Genomic DNA, 22267 nt, shown 5'->3' on the forward strand with positions numbered 1-22267 from the left:
AGAAGGCATAGTAGGAGTCAGGTAGGAAAATACATGCAGTAATAATGAGGCTCTACAGAAGAAAGATCAAATGCAACACAGTGGGAAGAGAGAGGAGGTTGTTTTAAGACAGGGAGAGATGCTGACATTTTTTATTTGCTAAGAACCAAAAGGAAGTAAAATTTTTCCAAAGTGTGTGTACACCAGTCAGTCCTCCCCTCCTTGACTATCTGACGTTTAGAAAAATTCAGGCAAATGGCAGCGGGGAAAAAGCTACATTTAAAGATCACCAACTACACCCAAGTATTTAAAAAATACAGTTGCACATTTTTAAGAGATAAATTTATTAATAGTACTATCTGTATAGGTGTACTATATCTGAAAGTCTTATTGGTATTCCACCCAATTTTAAGTGTTTGGAATAGTTGATGTAGCCTCTTTGCGCTTTTGTGAGGCTGCTGGCAATATTTCATTGTCAGCTGAACATGTATACCTGGGTTTGTTCTCTGCAGTGCTATTCAAGTTTTAACTTACTGACATTGTTTTGTGTGTGTAACTGAAATGCTTTTTCTTGTAAGAGAGTACATTTTAAGTCCAGTATATCTAAATGACTAAGTCCCCTGCAGGAGCAAGCCCCATATAAACTGCTTCCTGTTATACTAGAGTTGATTTATGGGTGGAGAGCAGCTGTATTGCTGACTATGGTCTTTTTTTTTCATCTTTTTTTCAAGTCTAAAAGTATTTAGGCTGATCATTTATACAGATTAAATCACAATCATCCTTATTCTGCCAGTAGTACTTAGAAATGAGTAATTTTAGTATCAATATTGACTTATGTAGCAAAGATATTAAACATACTTGGATATGTGGTTTGGATGGCTGTGAGTAAAGCACCAGTTATTTGTACAGCATTATCATCTGTCAGACTCCTAGGTAGGTGAGGCGAGACTAACTGTGCTAAGCTGTGAATTGCGTGCATGGTAGGAAATAGCCTCTGGGTCAGAGCGCCTGCAGTTTTAAACAAGAAACAGTTGGAATGATTGTAGCGTTATTGTCTGCTATGGATGAGGAGTGGAAGTACGGAGAAACGTAACTCTTGCAGAGGTCAGGCAGAAAGACATTAACAGAGACAGGAAATGAACCCAGATATGAAATCCGAGACCATCCTTCATCCAAAATGTCATTATCAAAATGAACAATTCATTTTGAAGCTAGCTAATATCCTCCCACAGCTTGAAATGTCCCAGCACTTGCCAGTATGCATCATAACTTCTGAACTGGAAAGGAAATAATCAGCTCGGTTAAGTTTGGGTTTTAAGAACATATCCCTTTCGAAAAGAAGGGAAAAAAAACGGTTGTAGAACAAATCAGTGTATTTATGTGATGCGAAGATGAGTGAAAGGACAGGGGTCATTTACATTGCAGCAAAGAAGGCAAGTAGTATCTTGGGCTGCATTAGTAGGGGTGTTGCCAGCAGGTCAAGGGAGGTGATCCTTCTTCCTCTCCACTCAGCACTGGTGAGGCCACCCCTGGAGTGCTGTCTCTGGTTTGGGGCTCCCCAATACAAGAGAGACACGTACATACTGGAGAGAGTCCAGCAAAGGGCCACGAAGATACCGAAGGGGCTGGAGCATCTCTCCTATGAGGAAAGGCTGAGAGAGCCGGGACTGTTCAGCCTGGAGAAGATTCAAGAGGGATCTCATCAATGTATACAAAGACTGGAAGGGAGGTTGCAAAGAGACAGAGCCAGGCTCTTTCTATTAGTGCCCAGGGCCAGGGCCAGAGGCAGTGGGCACAAACTGAAACACAGGAGGTTCCCTCTGAATATTAGGAACACTTTTTCACTGTGTGAGTGACCAAGCACTGGCACAGGTTGCCTAGAGAGGTGGTGGAGTCTCCCTGCTTGGAGATATTCAAAAGCCACCTGGACATGGTCCTGGGCAGCCAGTTCTCAGTGGCCTGCTTGAGCAGGGGGTTGTACCAGATGACCTCCAGAGGTCCCTTCTAACCTCAACCATTCTGTGATTGTGTGATCTGTGTCTTCCTTTAGAGTTTATTCCGATGGTCACCAGTAATAATGGCATAGCCCATATATGAGCAGTGTTTCATTTGGGCACGTAAGTTTTCATTTTGGTGTAGAAGAATGGGAACTTGTAGGGACTTGTTTCATGGCTTCAGGAAACCAAGATGCTTCTCAGAAAAGCACATGACAATATTTCAGTGTGGAAAACAATATCTAATATGAATTTTAAATTCATGACTAGCTTGCCCTTTAATACAGACTATTATGACTTGTCAGTTTTCTGATTCATTTGACAATTTGATTTCTGTGATAAGTCTTTTTCGCTGATGGTGTTTGCCAGTGGGTGTTAGACTGCTGGTTCTTTGGAGGTAGGGTCTGCATTTTTGCCTTTCACAGGGTTGTATCATCTGTAAGAGTGATTCCATTATATATCATAAATCATTATGAAAACAATGCTGCTGACAGGAAGATAACCTTCATGGGACAAAATAGATTAATTGTCCACCAAAGTCTGAAAAGATGCAATTTTTCTGAAATACCTTCTAATGAAAGATCAGGGTCCTGCAAACAAACTATGTCAGCAGTCTTGGAAAGAAGGCGGCACTGGTTAAAGCTGCAAAAACAGTTGGTTATTTTTGTTGAAAGGTACCCTGGCTTCTGTATAGTGATTGACTCATGCCAAGCACTACATAGGAAAGAGGCTTGGGTCTAGATGGGAAGGATTTACTCAAGCTGCTATTAAAATCAGTGCCTTGTAGGTGTCCAGGTACTTTTTGTTACCTGGGCTTTAGGGAGCACATCATGATTCTCCTTTCAGGTATGAAACAATGTCGTGGTTTAGCCCCAGCCAGCAACTAAGCACCAGGCTCACTCAGTCCCCCTGCCCTGATGGGATGGGGAAGTGAATCGGAGGAGTAAGACTGAGAAAACACTCCTGGGTTGAGATAAAAACAGTTTAATAATTGAAATACAGTAAAATAGTAATGATAATAATAACAATACAATAATGATAGTAGTAATAATAATAATAATAATAATATACAAAGTAAGTGATGCACAATGCAATTGCTCACCACCTGCTGACTGATACCCAGACAGTTCCCGAGCAGCGATCGCTGCTCCCCGGCCAACCCCCCCAGTTTATATACTGAGCATGATGTCATATGGTATGGAATACTGCTTTGGTCAGTTTGGATCAACTCTTCTGGCTGTGCCCCCTCCCAGTTTCTTGTGCACCTGGCAGAGCATGGGAAGCTGCAAAGTCCTTGACTAGCATTAGCACTACTTAGCAACAACTAAAACATCAGTGTGTTATCAGCATTCTTCTCCTACTAAATCCAAAACACAGCACTATGCCAGCTACTATGAAGAAAATTTATTCTATGCCAGCCGAAACCACCCTTTATTCTGTACCATCTATGTCATGCACAGGTCCTACTCCTTTCCAATGCATGCTAATTAATCACCACCAGTTTCCCTACCTTGATATATACACACAGATATCATTCCCTTCGTCTATGGGCCATCCCTCTAAAATGTCCACTGAGTTTATTTAGTCCATGACTTTGGGTTCCATCTGTCATCACAGTCTTTCAGAGCAGGAGAGGTGGTGTGTGGTGTTGGATTGTTGCATGCTGAAGCCAGTTCTCATTCCAACACAGTTTCATCAAAGTTCATTTTCGTTAAGCTGGGCAATTCTTACTGTAATACCATTGATGTAGCATACAGCAACCATAACATACAGTATTATATACTTAACGTTAACATACTATATTATTATATTAACATTATACTGTATTATTATATTAACATACAGTTGAGAGATAACATACAGTAAAGAGATAACATACAGTATTATATAGCAATTAACATCATACAGTTCAGTTCATTGACTATTTTCACCCAAAATCAAATTCCCTTGAGGTGCACATTGGAATTCCTCATCCTTTCGCATCACCCTCCAAGCGCACCCAGGTCCTTGAGCAAAAGCAATCCCACGAATGGGTCTGCCTTTGCCAGAGGGGGAAGTAACCCAGACTGTCTTCCCCAGCATATTTTTTGTACGCACTACAGGGACTTTATCTCCTTCTACAGTACGTAAAAGTTTTGATTGGGCAGGGCCAGCTCGATTGGCAGATCCCCTGGTGTTGACTAACCAGGTGGCTTTTGCCAAATGTGTATCCCAGTGTTTGAATGTCCCGCCACCTATTGCTCTCAGGGTAGTCTTTAACAGTTCATTGTATCGTTCGATTTTCCCGGAGGCTGGTGCATGGTAAGGGATGTGATATACCCACTCAATGCTGTGCTCTTTGGCCCAGGTATCTATGAGGTTGTTTCAGAAATGAGTCCCGTTGTCTGACTCGATTCTTTCTGGGGTGCTGTGTCGCCACAGGAGTTGCTTTTCAAGGTCCAGGATGGTGTTCTGGGTGGTGGCATGGGGCACGGGATATGTTTCCAGCCATCCAGTTGTTGCTTGCACCATGGTGAGCACATAGCGCTTGCCTTGGCGGGCTTGTGGGAGTGTGATACAATCAATCTGCCAGGCCTCCCCATATTTATATTTTAGCCATCGTTCACTATACCAGCGGGGCTCGAACCATTTGGCTTGCTTGATTGCAGCGCATGTTTCACACTCATGAATAACCTGTGCAATACTGTCCATAGTTAAGTCCACCCCTCGATCACGAGCCCATCTATATGTTGCATCTCTTCCTTGATGGCCTGAGGTGTCATGGGCCCACCAAGCTGTAAATAATTCACCCTTATTTTGCCAGTCCAGATCCACCTGAGCCACTTCAATCTTAGCAGCCTGATCCACCTGCTGGTTGTTTTGATGTTCCTCAGTGGCCCGACTCTTGGGTACATGAGCATCTATGTGACGTACTTTTACAGCCAGGTTCTCTACCCAGGCAGCAATATCTTGCCACAATGCGGCAGCCCAGATGGGTTTGCCTCTGTGCTGCCAGCTGCTCTGCTTCCATTGCTGCAACCACACCCACAGGGCACTTGACACCATCCATGAGTCAGTATAGAGATAAAGTAGTGGACACTTTTCTCATTCAGCAGTATCTGAAGCCAGCTGGATGGCTTTCACCTCTGCGAACTGACTCGACTCCCCTTCTCCTTCAGCAGTTTCTGCAACTTGTCATATAGGACTCCATACAGCAGCTTTCCACCTTTGATGCTTTCCCACAAGACGACAGGACCCATCAGTGAACAGGGCATATTGCTTTTCATTTTCTGGCAATTTATTGTAGAGTGGGGCCTCTTCAGCATGTGTCACCTCTTCCTCTTGTGATAGTCTAAAGTTTTTGCCTTCTGGCCAGTCCATGATCACTTCGAAGATTCCTGGGTGACTGGGGTTTCCTATTTGAGCCCGTTGTGTGATTAGTGCCACCCACTTACTCCACATAGCATCAGTTGCATGATGTGTAGAGGGGACCCTGCCTTTGAACATCCAGCCCAGCACCAGCAGTCGGGGTGCCAAGCAGGAGCTGTGCTTCAGTACCAACCACTTCTGAAGCAGCTCGAACTTCTTCATACGCTGCCAATATCTCTTTCTCAGTTGGAGTATAGCAGGCTTCGGATCCTCTGTATCCCCGACTCCAAAACCCTAGGGGTCGACCTCGAGTCTCCCCTGGTGCTTTCTGCCAGAGGCTCCAGGTAGGGCCATTCTCCCCGGCTGTGGTGTAGAGCACATTTTTAACATCCTGCCCTGCCCAGACTGGCCCAAGGGCTACTGCATGAACTATCTCCCGTTTAATTTGTTCCAAGGCTTGTTGTTGCTCAGGGCCCCATTTAAAATGGTTCTTCTTCCGGGTCACTTGATAGAGAGGGCTTACGATCAGACTGTAATTTGGAATATGCATTCTCCAAAAACCCACAACGCCTAAGAAAGCTTGTGTTTCCTTTTTGCTAGTTGGTGGGGACATAGCTGTTATTTTGTCGATCACATCCATTGGGATCTGACAATGTCCATCTTGCCATTTTATTCCTAAAAAGTGGATCTCCTGTGCAGGTCCCTTGACCTTACTTTGTTTGATGGCAAAACCAGCCTTCCGAAGGATTTGGACTATTTTCTTTCCCTTGTTAAAAACTTCTTCTGCTGTATTGCCCCACACAATGATATCATCAGTATACTGCAGATGTTCTGGAGCTTCACCCTGTTCCAGTGCAGTCTGGATCAGTCCATGGCAAATGGTGGGGCTGTGCTTCCACCCCTGGGGCAGTCAGTTCCAGGTCTACTGGACACCCCTCCAGGTAAAAGCAAACTGTGGCCTGCACTGTGCTGCCAAAGGAATAGAGAAAAATGCATTAGCGATGTCAATTGTGGCATACCACTTGGCTGCCTTTGACTCCAGTTCGTACTGAAGTTCTAGCATGTCCGGCACAGCAGCACTCAGTGTGTAACTTCATTCAGGCCACGATAGTCCACTGTTAGTCTCCACTCCCCATTAGACTTTCACACTGGCCATATGGGACTGTTAAAGGGTGAGCGAGTCTTGCTGATCACTCCTTGGCTCTCCAGTTGACGAATCAGGTTATGGATGGGAATCAGGGAGTCTCGGTTGGTGCGATATTGCCTCTGGTGCACTGTTGTGGTAGCGATTGGCACCCGTTGTTCTTCAGCCTTCAGCAACCCCACAATAGAAGGGTCCTCCGAGAGACCGGGCAAGGTGGACAGCTGTTTAATTTCCTCCATCCCCAAGGCAGCTACACCAAAAGCCCACCGGTACCCTTTTGGGTCCTTGAAATACCCTCTCCTGAGGTAGTTTATGCCAAGGATACACGGAGCATCTGGGCCAGTCACAATGGGGTGCTTTTGCCACTCATTCCCAGTTAGGCTCACTTCAGCTTCCAGTACAGTGAGCTGTTGGGATCCCCCTGTCACTCCAGAAATACAGATGGGTTCTGCCCCTTTATAGCTCGATGGCATTAGGGTGCACTGTGCACCAGTGTCCACTAGAGCCTTATACTCCTGTGGGTCTGATGTTCCAGGCCATCGAATCCACACAGTCCAGTAAACCCAATTGTCCCTTTCCTCCACCTGGCAGGAGGCAGGGCCCCTCTAACACTGGTCACAGTATTCGTTGTTCACTCCTTGTAAATGTGAATCGAAAGTCCCTTGATTAAGATCAGAAGTAAAATTAGCCCTCTTACTCTGTCTGGGGAACTGCTCACTGGAAACTGGAGCTGCGATTTTCTTGGGAGAACAGCCTTTTGTAATATTTTTTCCTTGCAACTCATGCACCTGTGCCTCTAGGGTCGAGGTGGATTTTCCATCCCACTTCCTCGTGTCCTCTCCGTGATCACGCAGGTAAAACCACAGGGTGCCCCGTGCTGTGTATCCTCTGTACCTTCTCTCTTGAGCATGAGGATGTTGACTCCTAATGGCTGAGACACTGGTCTGTACAGGTGGGGAGTAGGACAGATCCTCTCTGAGTTGTTGGAACGCTTGGCACATTTTTTCAGACAGTTTTTCCACAGCCGAGACACAGGCCCGTAGGGAGGAAGAGATAGTTTCTTCGTATTCCCGGAGTCGGCCAGCCACTTCATCCACCGTTGGTGTCTTGTCATCTTTCCAGGCCAGCATTGCCAACGAGTTGGCATATGATGTTGGTGCGTTCTGTACCACCTTCCGCCACATGGTTTCGTGTGCACCTGACTTCATCTGGATCTTTAGGTAACTGCTCGCCATTCAGGTCACTATAAATCACCTCCAACACACCTAATTCCCTCAGCTACTGAATACCCTTCTCTGTGGTGGTCCATTTGCCTGGGTGATATATAACATCCTCCTTGAAGGGATACCTTTCCTTCACGCTTGACAGAAGTCGCCTCCAGAGGCTGAGCGTTTTTGCCCCTTTTCCAATTGCTTTGTCAATGCCCCCTTCCCTAGAAAGGGATCCCAGCTGCTTGGCTTCCTTACACTCTAAATCCGGGCTACTGGCCCTATTATCCCAGCATCGGAGCAGCCAGGTGATGATGTGCTCACCTGGATGACAACTGAAGTCTTTTCGCATATCTTGCAGCTCACTGAGGGATAGGGATTAGGTGGTTACCATCTCATTTATGGGTTCTTCCTCCTCTGGTTCTCATGAAGGCCCTGGTTCATCTTCATCCCTTACTAAACAAGCTGGTTTTCTTGTGTATTTTGTCTTCTGTATAGGGGCAACTGATACTGGCACGGGTTGGTTCTCTGTTTTAGCCACGGTGTCTGTCACAGGGGTTGGAGTAGCTGCAGTACCTGTGGCTGTGGTTGGAGTAGCTGCAGTGCCTGTTGTTTTGTCATCAGATCCAGAGACCTTCTCTTTCCCTTGAGGGTTCTGAATAGCGATGAACAGGGCTCAATAGGCATGGTCCAGCCCCCAGCGTGTTGCAATGATTTGTGTCTCTTTGGAGTTGCCAGGGTGACAACATACTTTTTTCAAATACTTTACTAATTCTTCAGGATTCTGCACTTGTTCAGGGGTGAAGTTCCAAAACACTGGAGGTGCCCACTGTCCTAGGTACTTGCCCATACAATCCCACACACCCTGCCACTCATAACTCTCCAGCCTTGGGGCAGATCTCTGGATGATATTCTTAAATTGCTTACTAACCTTTGTCAAAACTGAAACAATATTCCCAAGAAGTATCAATAGAAGTATCTTAACTGCCCAGGGATGTTCAAAATACTGAAAAGTTTTTGTAATGAGGGAGGAAGCATTATAGAAGACGGTAGTGAAGGTGCCATTCTGTACTTCCTCCACAACAAACCTCCGAGGAAAAGGTATAATTGCTAACTCTCTCCATGAGGTAGTACATGAAGTACAGTAATGACTTGTGTATGAAACCCAGATACCAAACAATGCTCAAGGTCAGGGTTTTGATAAGGAACCTCCCAAGCAAAACATCATTAATCACTGCAGAGCATAGCACACCGCACAAAACAACACCAAGCTTTAACATGTACAGCAAAGAAAAGAACGTGGTACAGATCAGATGAACTAATATCATGACTGGCAACTGTTAACAGATTCCTTAATACACTCTGGTTAATCTGTTATTATCTCAAACCCTTTGTGCCTGACGTTGGGTGCCAAAAATGACTGTCATGGTTTAGCCCCAGCCAGCAACTAAGCACCATGCAGCCGCTTGCTCACTCCCCCTACCCCAATGGGATGGGGGAGAGAATCAGAGGAGTAAGACTGAGAAAACACTCCTGGGTTGAGATAAAAACAGTTTAATAATTGAAATACAGTAAAATAGTAATGATAATAATAACAATACAATAATGATAATAATAATATACAAAGCAAGTGATGCACAATGCAATTGCTCACCACCCGCCGACCGATACCCAGACAGTTCCCGAGCAGCGATCGCTGCTCCCCGGCCAACCCCCCCCAGTTTCTATACTGAGCATGACGTCATATGGTATGGAATAGCCCTTTGGTCAGTTTGGATCAACTCTTCTGGCTGTGCCCCCTCCCAGTTTCTTGTGCACCTGGCAGAGCATGGGAAGCTGAAAAGTCCTTGACTAGCATTAGCACTACTTAGCAACAATTAAAACATCAGTGTGCTATCAGCATTCTTCTCCTACTAAATCCAAACCACAGCACTATGGCAGCTACTGGAAGAAAATTAACTCTATCCCAGCCAAAACCATGACAAGCAAGAAGAAGGAATAGTGAATGGGAATGAGAGAAGAGCTAGAACTGAGCAGAAAGCTGTAGGCAACAATTGTAATTTGTTCCCTTTGGGCATTCATACTGTGACATTAATGACAGGATCTCAATATATTGAGTTGTGTAGGACTTCTGCCTAGTTTAGCGCATAGGTTTGACTTATAGTGGGGAACACTGAATAGGTGCAATTAGAACTATATAGCATTTCCAAGCTTTTGAGACCTTAATTCTGCAGATCACTAGCACTCCTAGTAAGTGTTTTATTTTGTATATAGGGTCTCTGCTTTCTTTATGCTTATCTATTAGTGTGTGTGTTTAAACAATAAAAGATATTTTGTTGAATAAGTACCAAAATATTTGCATGGTGTTCTCCCTACTTCTAAATCCAGAAGTAACCACAGGTACTATTGTGGGCTACAACAGTTGTTCTCTTCTTTGAAACAAGTGACTAAAAAAAAAAACCTGGAAGAATTTTTTTTATGCCTTTGGCTACTGTTAGTTTATTACAGTGCTGTTAGTCACCTGGCTGGATCAGACTGATTAGCTTTTTAATACTTTCTGTTTGGTTTGCTAGGAAAAGAAGAGTAAGAAGGTAACTGCTTACTTAGATGACTCAGCTCAGTCGGGAAGATGCAGAAAATAGCTTCATAAAAGAAATCCTGTAACAGCTGCCAACTTTATTGTTTGAATTCTTTGTGTCACGTACACCGCTGCAATTATTACAGTATTGTTACACTCTGTAAAATTTTTCATGGGAGAATTTTCTTTCAGTGTCCCTGAAGAGGCAGAGCATGGTGAGACTGCTTTTTATACAGCAGATGCCAGTGTGAATTTTCATTTTGCTCTTTACTAATTGCCTGTTGATAATTCAACACTACTGAAAGTAGGGAGAAGGTGATGATGCAAGTGGTAGAGGACTGTTCATCACAGATGGAAATGATTGGTTTGTTCACTTACTTGAGTTGTATTTTGCTTCCTAGCATCAGTCATAGTCAGCATTGCGAGAAAATACTGTGTTACTGTGATAAAATCAAAACAAAGGAGCGAAAGCCACCTTACTGTCTGATTAAAAGTGTGGCTATTGCTGCAGGGTGGGGAATACAAACTCTGGGCACACCTTCAAAATTGCAGTATGTAACAGCTTTGAATTTGAAAAAGCGGTAAGGGCAAGGCAGGCACAGCAAAACTATGCAACAGTGCAAGGGTTTGCTTGCACTACGAGTACCACTGTATCCTTGAGCTTGATACACAAGCAGTTATGCATAAAAACATACATGCCCTTTTCCCAGGGAAAGAATTCTCTTTTCTCCTGTACCACCATCCACTGTTATGCACAGAGGCAGCATGAGGGTCTGGTGGGGGTTCTCCACAGAACCCTACAGAGGTCAGATGGCTAGCAGGAGCTAGGCAGCCCTGGCTCTTAGCCGCTTGCTTGTAGTTGCCAGTCCAATGCTTTCAGGTGCTGCTTCTGATCTCCCCCACTGGGGGCATCTCTGTGCTTTCCCTTCATGCTATCCTTGTTCCGTCTGGATTGTGCGCTTCTACTACAAATAGTGTGGCTAGTTTCTAGGTAGGCACTTGATGAGTTCTTCCTGGTTTTATGTAAACAATCAGGCAATTGTATAACATTCAGTTGTGCTCTGTTGTTAAGCAGGCTCTCCTTCTGCTGGAGGGCGTGAGGACTGCTCCACATTTAAAACTGTGAGATCTAAGGAGCAGATTGTCTTTGAAGAGTGGCTGTTGAGTTCTTTATTTCTTGTTTCCTGATGGTTCCATAAGGAGCCACTCAGGGTACACGGGGAAGGTCTTGAAACCCCTGTAATGAGAGGAGCCTTAGGCCGATACTGTCGTTTGCTCTCTGGCTCTTTGGTCTCTGGGGGAGTAAGGCAGGAAGGCATCTGTGATTCTGTAACCTTCATTCTCTCTGCAGGGGATACAGAGGAACGGTATTGCGGCAGTGAAAATTACATGCTGCTGCCCTGTACCGTGCAGACAGGTGAGTGGAACAGATCAGGATGGCCAACTCCTCACTTGAGTAGCAGGGCTACGGAAAGGAGGAGAGGCTAAAAGGCATTCCTCTGTGCCAGCCATTACTTCCTAGATAGCAAGAATCAGAGATTGGTTCAAATCTGCCTTTATTTGCACCCTAAGCCTAGCAATGTACAGACACATCAACTGGCCCCATAGCGAATGGCCGTGGCCTTTGCAGAGTTGCAGCCACCTATGCAGAAGAGAAATTGGTGCACTCTGAGTGCAAACACACATGGTCCATTGCTCAGAGCAGTCATGGGTCTTAGCATTGTTACTTACTTCCATGCGGTTTGTACGTATGGTGCTAAACGTAGTGGGATTTCTTTATTAGACCAAGTAGTGATGTGGCTGTTCTCTCCAAAGAACATAGGGTATCTGAAAGTCAGAGATTAATATTTGTGCATATGTGAGCTTTCCTCAGGGCTTTTCTGAGTGAAAGGACCTGACTTAAGAACATCTGAAATACTGTAATGCAGGAAATAGATTATGATTTTTCCCATTTCCTCCAATTCTAAATAATTTGTTAGCATACACTGAAAAAAAGTGTGTAAAATCAGATACATGCTGTTTGCAGCTCTTCAGTGTCCCATAAAGGAAAGATTAATATTAGTGTTTCAGCTGATTTTAACAGCTGTATCGCATTTTGCATACGTTTTTAATTTGCTGATCTCTTTTCCTATTTTATAATCTCATCCTTGAAGTCCTTAAAGCTACCCTGTCGGTTCTTCTGTTTCAAATGTAACATGTAACTTGTATTTAAAACCTTCTTTTAAATATTTGCCAGTCAGTTGGGTGGGGAACTGTTACAAGCAGTATTACCAGCAGAAATTTTTTATTTTAATTATGGATTGAATTTGGTTGTTGCCTTTTCTCCTGTAAAGTACAATATGTGACGCACTGTGGGAAAGAAGGGAATGTCTTAAAGAATTTTGTTCCAGAGGGTTTTTGCCATCCAGTTGGCTGAATTAGCTTGAAGCAGTGCATTGGAAGGTAAAGTGATAGCAGGTAACAGCTCCAGTAGTTGTCAAAATGGTATGCTGGATGGTAGTTTCTGCAGCATGTTTGACTATTTCCATATAAGGAGACAGTTTCTCAATTGAAAGAATGGAGAAAAAGGATTCTTCTACTTGCAAGCTGCCAGTGCATGTGTGTAATCTTTCTAAGAACATGAAGACATCCTGTTCCAGGGTTTTTCTATTTCAGTTCACACCTCTTTTGTTCAGGATGCTGTTCTTATAAATTCCCATCCTTTCAGCGTAGGAGAGCAATGATATGAACAAGCTCTATTTTGACTAGCTTTGTGGTAATTCAGACTTGATTCCTTCCCTTCCTGTAAGCTTACTGTGCTCTTTTTTTCAGACATTACTTGCCTGACCATTAAATTTAACTGATTTCTTTTGGGTAGAATCGCAGCATAATGTGGCTGTTTGTGTTGTTTAGGAACAAATCAGCATTTCAGCGTCTTGTTAACAATACATTTTCTCTGATTGATTGACAGTGTACTACTGGAGTAACAGTTTTATACTCTTGAGCTCAATTCTGAAAGGTTTGTACAGAGGCAAAACAGGATTGCAGTTTGGTCATTAATATCATACTGATACTTTTGTTCCCTCTCAGGAATGTTGGATTTGGGTTTGTGTAAATTTCTTGCTTTCTCTTCTGTTTTCTCCCTGTTCTTCTCACCAAGTATGTTTTCTCCTTTTCTAGGACAACTAAAAGACATTGTACTTTATACGATGGGCAGCATTCCACTCTTCCAGGAGTATGTCATATTCCAATGGCAGAACCATTCTGCACCAAAACCAGAGAGGTCAGTGAATTCTGTAATGGTATTTAGAAATGTTATTTTTATGGCACTTATTCGTGATATAGTGGTGTAATTCCCCAGCGTTGGACACTTTTAAGAGTCAGCTGGACAGGGTGCTGGGCCATCTTGTCTAGACCATGCTTTTGCCAAGAAAGGTTGGACCAGACGATCCTTGAGGTCCCTTCCAACCTGGTATTCTATGATTCTATGAATTATGGATTCTTAGAATACAGAGGCAATCTGCATCTTTTTTATTCCTGTTTTTCAGATATGTCATGGTATTAAGGAAAAATTTAACATTTGGAAGACATGGGAAGTAAAAGATTTTGTGTCTATAGGAGCTGTCGTGCTAAGGGAGGTATGCAGAAGACATCAGCTGGCAACTTGAATTTCCCCAGGGTCTTAATAACAGGAGAAAAGATCTTTATTTATCAGGTGTCATGGTTTAGCCCCAGCCAGCAACTAAGCACCACGCAGCCGCTCGCTCACTGCCCCTACCCCGATGGGATGGGGGAGAGAATTGGAGGAGTAAGAGTGAGAAACACTCCTGGGTTGGAATAAGAACAGTTTAATAATTGAAATACAGTAAAATAGTAATGATAATAATAACAATATAATAATGATAATAATAATATACAAAGCAAGTGATGCACAATGCAATTGCTCACCACCTGCCGACCGATACCCAGACAGTTCCTGAGCAGCGATCGCTGCTCCCCGGCCAACCCCCCCCAGTTTCTATACTGAGCATGACGTCATATGGTATGGAATACTGCTTTGGTCAGTTTGGATCAACTCTTCTGGCTGTGCCCCCTCCCAGTTTCTTGTGCACCTGGCAGAGCATGGGAAGCTGAAAAGTCCTTGACTAGCATTAGCACTACTTAGCAACAACTAAAACATCAGCGTGTTATCAACATTCTTCTCCTACTAAATCCAAACCACAGCACTATGGCAGCTACTAGGAAGAAAATTAACTCTATCCCAGCTGAAACCAGGACATCAGGTAACAAGCCAAGAGAGCAACAAAGTGGACAAAGCAGGAAGATAGAATTAGGAATTAGTTCCTTTTTGTTCTGACTAAAACTGTACTTATGGTAGAGGCACTCTACATACTTAATACAAAGAATTAAATAAATAGTACTTTAACATTCACAGAAATTACAATATTGCATTTGGGCTGTGTGTGTTGCAGCAGTGGATTGTGGTGGAGAGTCAAGGGTTAGTTTAAATGAAACAAGACAAATTATAGTAGCCTTTTATTCTTAACTGTTGCTCTTAGTTTTGTTGCTCTTAGTTTTGTCACTTCAAGATTTCCAGGCTTCAAAACTACTTAGACTAAGCAGTGTAAAACACTGCTCTGTTTTTCAACACTTTTATAAGCTTCTGGGAGGAATGTATCTGTGATTAAATATGCCACCTTAGCATATTCTTAGACATGAGGAAAAGGGAAGTTCACGATTAAACTATGCTTTTGGTGCTGTTGTGGAATGTTCTGATCAGAAGCTGTAAGGAGGTACATTCTCTAGGGGCACAGGAATGCTTACAGAATCAGTCATATCCATCTAAGAGACTTGCTCTCTGTGCAGTCAGTTACTACACTGAGCAGGACAAAGCTGACTTGTGAAGCAGGTGGCCCAATCTGTACCCAGAGCATGTACAAATTATTGTACTACTGAACTATTCTGCTTTTGTCACCAATTCACTTCAGTGTCATTAGAGGCTATTTTTGTTAATTGGCCAGACACACTGTGGTCTTGAGAGATCCCCCAGCAGGTCCACAGCACTTATAGCAGACAATGCTTCAGTGCCCTGGGTATCAAGGTGTTTTGCAATGAAGTAAAGACATTTTAAATCTCATGAGGAAACAAACCACTATATATTACACATGCGCATGCTTTTGCCCTTCTTCCATTGAGCAGCAAATTATGCAAAATACTTTTCATTTTTCATGCAACAAGAGCCTAGCCACATTCTCGTACCAAAGATTAGTTGGCATATAGTTGCTTACTGAGTTTGAGCATGATGTCATGTCACAACAGATACAAGGAGTTTATTGAAAGCTAACTATGCTTTCTGAAATGGATCAAAAAAGTGGTATTACTGAAGTGATTGGCAGTACTTCACACTGTGTCTCTTTCTCATTTTTTAAAAAAGGTAAGTAGATATGCATAAGCCATTTCCTGAGGTTGCAGGAAGCATATGCCAAGGCTAGTTTTTATTCGATTGTTAAGTAGCTAGAGACAGTTTTCTTTGGATATTGTATTTTTTGAAAAGCCAACAGAGAAATGCTCTTTTTCAAACAGAGAAAAAACATTTAGGTACTTCCCAGTCTCACATGTGATCATTATCTCATTAGCCTATGCATTCTAATCAGCGTAACAGATGTTTTAAAGAACATGTGGTTTGAGCTCTTAGCGAGGCTGAAAAGGGATACTTTCACTTAATTTGAAAATACCAGATAAAAGTGACTCAAACTTGTTTCGTGGAACTATTGAGAATTGTTGGGATCATTCCAGCCCAGTTTATCCTAATTCAGAGGAATTTCATAGATAAATGTAATAATAATAAAGCCAAAACTATTCATGTAATAAACTAATTAAGGAATTTTGCATTAAAACATCTGAAAACTTTATATTAAATTGCATTTTTGCAAATACGTGAAAATACTCTGTTTTATTTGGTTTATGCACTGTAAATTAAATGAAAGGAGTTTATATTTTCTCCGACTGCAAACTTTTGAATACCGTAGGGTGCCTTGGTTATTACTGCTTTCAGAAACTGGGGCTTACTGCATCATCTTACAGGGAGAAAAGTTGGAACTTTGTAAAGAGTTTCAGGGAAATACTGCTCAACTGTGATTCAAGTCAAATCACAATTGAAGTTGTCTATTGATTTATTAACAACGTGTAATTAACTGGCAATCAGCGCATCATACATTCAGAATGAATATCAGCAATAAACCACAATATTACGTGTGATTAATATTAGATTAACTTACAGCATGTTAATAAACACCTACAAATTTCTAAGTGTCCTTCTGTGGCTAGTGCCCAGAAGCTCTGCTTTACCCCTACATCCATATTCACACAGTTGCCTGCACAAATACCCTTCCCCAGTACATGTGGGTTACATGCATACCCACCCTTTTCTGGGAGTGCAGGTTTACCTGTTTACATGCGTCTGCAGTGGGAGATGTTGGGTACTCCAGCTTTACGTGTACTTGTGCTGCTCCACACAATCCACTGATCCACACACCGGTGATGAGGCACCCCACGAGGTCACATAGCACGCTCAAAGTATCGCTGCTTGTGGCACCCATGTACAGCAGGTTGGCCAACCAGCTGGAGTGCAGTTTTCTCACAGCGTTTTGCAGGAAGGCTGCTGCACCTGGCCTGTGTGAAGGTCATGAATGCTGACAAGGCAGCTTCTAGTGGTGTCAGACTAGGTTTTCACTGCTGCTGTGTTATGAAGGTCTCCTGTCCTGTCACAATTTTTCATGATGCTTTTACACTTCTTTTCAAACTTCTCTGTTGATGGTCATTTTAAACAGATGCCATCATAGTTACTTTCCCCTTCCTACTCAGGACTGTTATGGGTGTCCTAGTCCCATTTACACATGCTGGTACGCTCTTATTCCTACTGTATCAACTGGTGTTACCCAGGCCATTTATCAAGAGGGAAAGTCATAATGATTCTGCCATATGCAAGGTCCTAGTTGGAACAGTTACAACTAATGTGAAGTACATGGTATAAGTGAAGTGTACAACTCAGTCACTGGCATGGAAAAATGTGGTAATAATTTCTCTACAGATTTGCAGGATAGTGTTTGAAGTATATGCTTGTAAAGTTTTACTTTCAAAAAGTAAATTTTCTGTTACTGTTCTCACCAGCTCAACTCCACCATGTGGTAATGTAGTGCTCAGTGGAGCATTTTCACCATTCTGTTCTCAGTGTAAGCACAGCCTAAATATCATGAAAAAAATTTCTGTTTTCTAATCTTCTTGGTCTGCATTGAAAACAGTAATCCAAGTGATACTAGCAAAATCAGATGAGTTCAAGATCATTCCTGTTAGTAGGGCTATTAATTTCTCTTGCTGGATGAGGAAACTGAAACTGATCCTTGGTTTTTGACAGCTGTAGCCATATGAAGCTTGACTGCTTTGTATAAACATAATTTCTTTTGTATGTGAGTTTTTTGATGACATGCAAAAGCAGTGCACCAGGGGAATTATTTCCTTTTCCTGATATTGGCATGTTTTGCAGGTTCTTATTGAGACTGCCAAGAAGCTTGGGCTCCAGTGTCATTCCAAGGGGACAATGATCACAATCGAAGGCCCGCGTTTCAGTTCTCGAGCAGAAAGCTTGATGTTTCGCAGCTGGGGAGCTGATGTTATCAACATGACCACAGTGCCTGAAGTGATTCTTGCGAAAGAAGCTGGAATGAGTTATGCTAGTATTGCCATGGCAACAGATTACGACTGCTGGAAGGAACATGAAGAAGCAGTGAGTGAAACTTTTTTTCCTCTGGGTCTTGTCCTGAGGGATCTGGATGAGAACCTGTAGGTTTTGATAAGAGATCACATAGAGAATGTGCTGGTTTTGGCTCGGGTAGAGTCAATTTTCTTCATAGAAGCTAGCATGGGGCTATGTTTTGGATTTGTGCTGGAAACAAGCCTTGGTAACACAGGGATGTTTTAGTTCCTGCTGAGCAGTGCTTACACACAGTCAAGGCCTTTTCTGCTCCTCACCCCACCCCACCAGTGAGCAGGCTGGGGGTGCACAAGAAGCTGGGAGGGGACACAGCTGGGACAGCTGACCCCAACTGACCAAAGGGAAGTTCCATACCATATGATATCATGCTCAGCATAGAAAGCTGAGGGAAGAAGGAGGAAGGGGGGATGTTCAGAGTGATGGCATTTGCCTTCCCAAGTAACCATTACACGTGATGGACCCCTGCTTTCTTGGGGGTGGCTGAACACCTGCCTGCCAATGGGAAGTAGTGAATTGATTCCTTGTTTTGCTTTGCTTGCATGCATGGCTTTTGCTTTCCCTATTTAAACTGTCTTTATCTCGACCCAGGAGTTTTCTCACTTTTACTCTTCTGATTCTCTCCCCCTTCTCACCAGCAGGGGAGTGAGCGAGCAGCTGTGCAGTGCTTAGTTGCTGGCTGGGGTTAAACCACAACACTGAACTAAATCTGTTCTTACTTACATCTGTATCATGGAGTTATTCTGGATGAATGATTGTGAAAGTAAGAACAGAATAAATTTTTGATACCTTTCATTTTCGTAAACTTGCCTCACTACTACCAAACCTTTTGTCTCCTCTTGTCTGAATCAGGGGGTCGGTGTGTATGAAGCTCATCAACTCTGTGTAAGAGCTTGTCTTCCCATAATTGGTCTGGTGTTTTTTCTTTTGCAGCTCTGCGCAAAACGATGTATCTGCTTTATTTCTCCTATTTGTGTAAAATACAATTAGACATACACCCACAGAGGAAAGAAGTTTTTACTGGCTAAAAAGATTGTGGCATTTTAAGGCTTCATCTTTTCACTTAGAGATGTACGAGTTAAATACATTTATTTGGGTATTTAAGGCCTGTGCCATCAAAATTGAGAGACACCACTCAGTTTTATTGTATTTCTAGGTTTCAGTGGATAAAGTTTTAAAGACGCTGAAGGGGAATGCAAATAAGGCTACTAGCATACTCCTTACTGCTATACCTCAGATAGGTTCCATGGAATGGACCGACACCCTGCACACCCTGAAGGTAAGTACATCCATGACGCTGATGAGTACTGGGGACAGTGTATGCATATGTACACATAATACACTTATGCATTCCAAGATGTTTCTGCTTAAATTATAACTTCCTAAGAGTAGATGCTTCAACAAACCAAATCCATTCCAGATAGGCAAACAAATTTGTTAAGACTCTCACAAGCTTTATTGCAAACATCTAGCTTCAGTTTTACAGGAAGTGTTACAAAAGGTGAAAAAATAAAGGACATGTTATATGGTTGATTAAGTGGTACCCTTCATAGCACAGGTAAGATACAAATCTGTGTGAGTATCCAAATGAAAAACCTGTACCTCTACTCAGCTGTAGCTTGGATCTTAGAACAACCAAGAGCCAAGCAGAGAAGACTGAACCAAACCAAAAACATTGTGCTCTCTTTAATACATAGAAGGAGAGGAGTCTGTTAGAAGATATGGGTAATAACCAGTTTGAAATTATTAGAACTGTGTACTCCCACAGGTTTCAGATCCACAGTGCATGAAAAAAAAATGGAAAAGAAAAACATTTCAAAATACATTGGTGAGGGAATTTTTAGGCAGAATTTTTCTTAGACAAGAGTTTACTTACATGTTTTACATCCCCTCTATTTCATAGGCATGCTTGAGATTCTGGTTATAGCATAGAGGGAAAGAACAATGTTAAAATAGTTTGGATGTCTATCCATCTTCTTGACAAGCTTTTTGTGACAACTAGCCACTTCCAAGAGTACAAGAGCGTCAAGCACAAGAGCAACTGAGGATTACACTGAGATGGTGTGGGAGACAGGGAAAGAGAACTGGAATGTGAAAGACAGAGAGCAGACAGAAGTGGGCCACAAGGATCTCTGTTAGTGGAAGCAGCAGCAGTCTAAAAAGGAGGAAGCTTGTTGAGGGAACTTGAGAGAGTCCAGTCTCTGATGACTCTCTCCTGTCTTAGGTTCTTTTTTTCTCTTCTGAAAATTACTATGTTGACTGAAATTTGAATGGGTAAGAAAGATGAGTAAGGACATAAGTCATGTCTTCATATACCTGAAAGTGCGTCCCTGAAATTCAACTATCAACAGAACTGTATGTGCTGTAAAAATCTTCCACATCTTCTGATTGGGATCAGATTTTCAGTTTTGTTTCCGATATGGTTCTGTTGTCAGTGACTGTCATCTCCAGTTTAGTCAGTGTGTTAAAGGAAAGACATATTAAGCAAAAATCGCCCCAGAGACTTCTAAGCATACTTTACCAGGTCAGGTTCATGGGGGTCCAACCCAAATCCTTGAAATTAGTCTTTTGCTGATTCCTCACTAGAAAACCTACTTGTTATTAGGACATCTTGGATTATGTTTATGACTCTTTCTCACCCGGTTATCTGAAACAACTACTTTCATGTCCCCTCTGTACATTTGTGAGAGGTAACTGACTTTTCACCTTTGCAGTCTTTGGGAAGTTGTGTCATGGACGAAAAGCAAGCTGCGCAATTTTTCGTTTGTAGCCTCTAAGCCTAAAGTCCTTAATTTAGTGTTTCTGCAATATGATTGTTGTTCTAAATACCAGTAAGCCTGTTACATAGGTTTAAAAAGTTGTCCTTTAAACCTTTAAATAGGTTTTGAAAGAGTTACACATGTTTGTAATCCAAGTGGAAGCTACGTAGTCTGCCTTTACACTGAAAAGTAATTCTGCTCTGCGTTGGCAGAGGAAGCATTCATCTACTTTGACTTTGTATTTCAGGCAACAGTGCAGTGTTCGGTCGTCCTGCCAAAGCAGTAACAACCTGCATGGATGTTGAAGTTTGGGTCCTCACAAGGAAGAGTGTATCACTTTCGAACTTCCATATCTTCAAAGATTGTTACAAGCATACAAGAATGGAGTAAATGTTGACCAATAAGAAAGTGTAAGACAGCTTTTATAATCTGTATCATGCTCTATAACGTATAACATAGCTACAGTTAGATTTTGAGTATGTTTTAAACTTAGAATAGCTTTACTCTCAAGCTGGATCAGACAGTGGCTGAAGAAAAAAGTCAGTAGTGAGTTGTCGTCCTCTGTTCAGTGATATCTTTTAGTTGATGGAAGAAAGGTGTCCTGGTTTCAGCTGGGATAATTTCCTTCCTAGCAGCTGGCATAGGGCTGTGTTTCAGATTTAGGATGAGAAAAATGCTAACACCGGTGTTTTAGTGGTTGCTAACTAGTGCTTACCCTAGTAAAATTGAAGTCAGGGACTTTTTAGCTTCCCATGTGTGAGAGACTGAAAGAGTTAATGTCTCAAACATTGTGGTGAGGCAAGTTAAGGTCTGCATAGAGGCAAGTTAATGTCTTCATAACAATAAATTTAGGTAATGCCTAAGCCAAATTTGTGCCTGAAGATGTACTGCTGTGACTTACAGAACAGTACAGAGAAGTGCTTTGCTGCTAGGGTCCTGAACTCTCTGCTGGCCTTTTGCTGCTTCATTGATCTGAACAACTCTGATTTTAGTTTCTAAGTGATGAATGTGCTCAAGTGCTTTGAATTTGACTTCAATAAAATAATCCTCTGCTTCTAGTCTAGTAAATAAAACAAATGAAACCCATGCTTCTCCAAACTGTGTGGAAATTGATTTTTTTATTTCCTTCTAGTCATTAGAGAGTTTTGTCTGACAGTGACTTTTGCCATTCATGCAAAAGGTTGGTGGTAATACCTTGTAAACATCACTTTTAGAAAGACCACTTTTAGAAAATACTGTGCTGCTTAGAACTTAAGGTTCTAAGTCCCTGAAACAACAGGCATTGCTGAGTCAGAAGTGGATCAGAATGTAATCCAAGCCAGGCAAGGGGAAGATCAGAAACATGAAAGGTACAGATTCTCACAGTAATGTAAAAAAAAAGAAGAAATTAATCCAGAGGAAAATAAAGGCAGGTACATAAGCTTTTTAGCTTGCTAGTCTTGCTCTGTTAAACACCCAGTCTCCTGCTGTGAAAGCCTTTAGGTTTGGACATATTCTCCCTAGCAAAAAC

General features: G+C 42.4%; 1 protein-coding gene across 3 annotated transcripts in view; it reads left to right on the forward strand.

The window, feature by feature from the left end:
- MTAP (methylthioadenosine phosphorylase) overlaps nt 1-21911 on the forward strand; it is a 36817-nt gene extending 14906 nt beyond the window's left edge. For 2 of the 3 annotated variants that reach the window (XM_075726334.1, XM_075726333.1), the window contains 4 exons: nt 13411-13513; nt 17774-18013; nt 19155-19277; nt 21005-21911. In XM_075726334.1, coding sequence (XP_075582449.1) covers nt 13411-13513; nt 17774-18013; nt 19155-19277; nt 21005-21043 — 505 coding nt within the window. In that variant the 3' untranslated portion in view covers nt 21044-21911. The remainder of the gene's footprint in view (nt 1-13410; nt 13514-17773; nt 18014-19154; nt 19278-21004) is intronic. The other variant, XM_075726335.1, reaches the window with a different exon arrangement.
- Nucleotides 21912-22267: the final 356 nt, after the last annotated feature.

The sequence above is a fragment of the Pelecanus crispus genome, chromosome Z (assembly GCF_030463565.1).
Source record: "Pelecanus crispus isolate bPelCri1 chromosome Z, bPelCri1.pri, whole genome shotgun sequence".
NCBI lineage: Eukaryota > Metazoa > Chordata > Aves > Pelecaniformes > Pelecanidae > Pelecanus > Pelecanus crispus.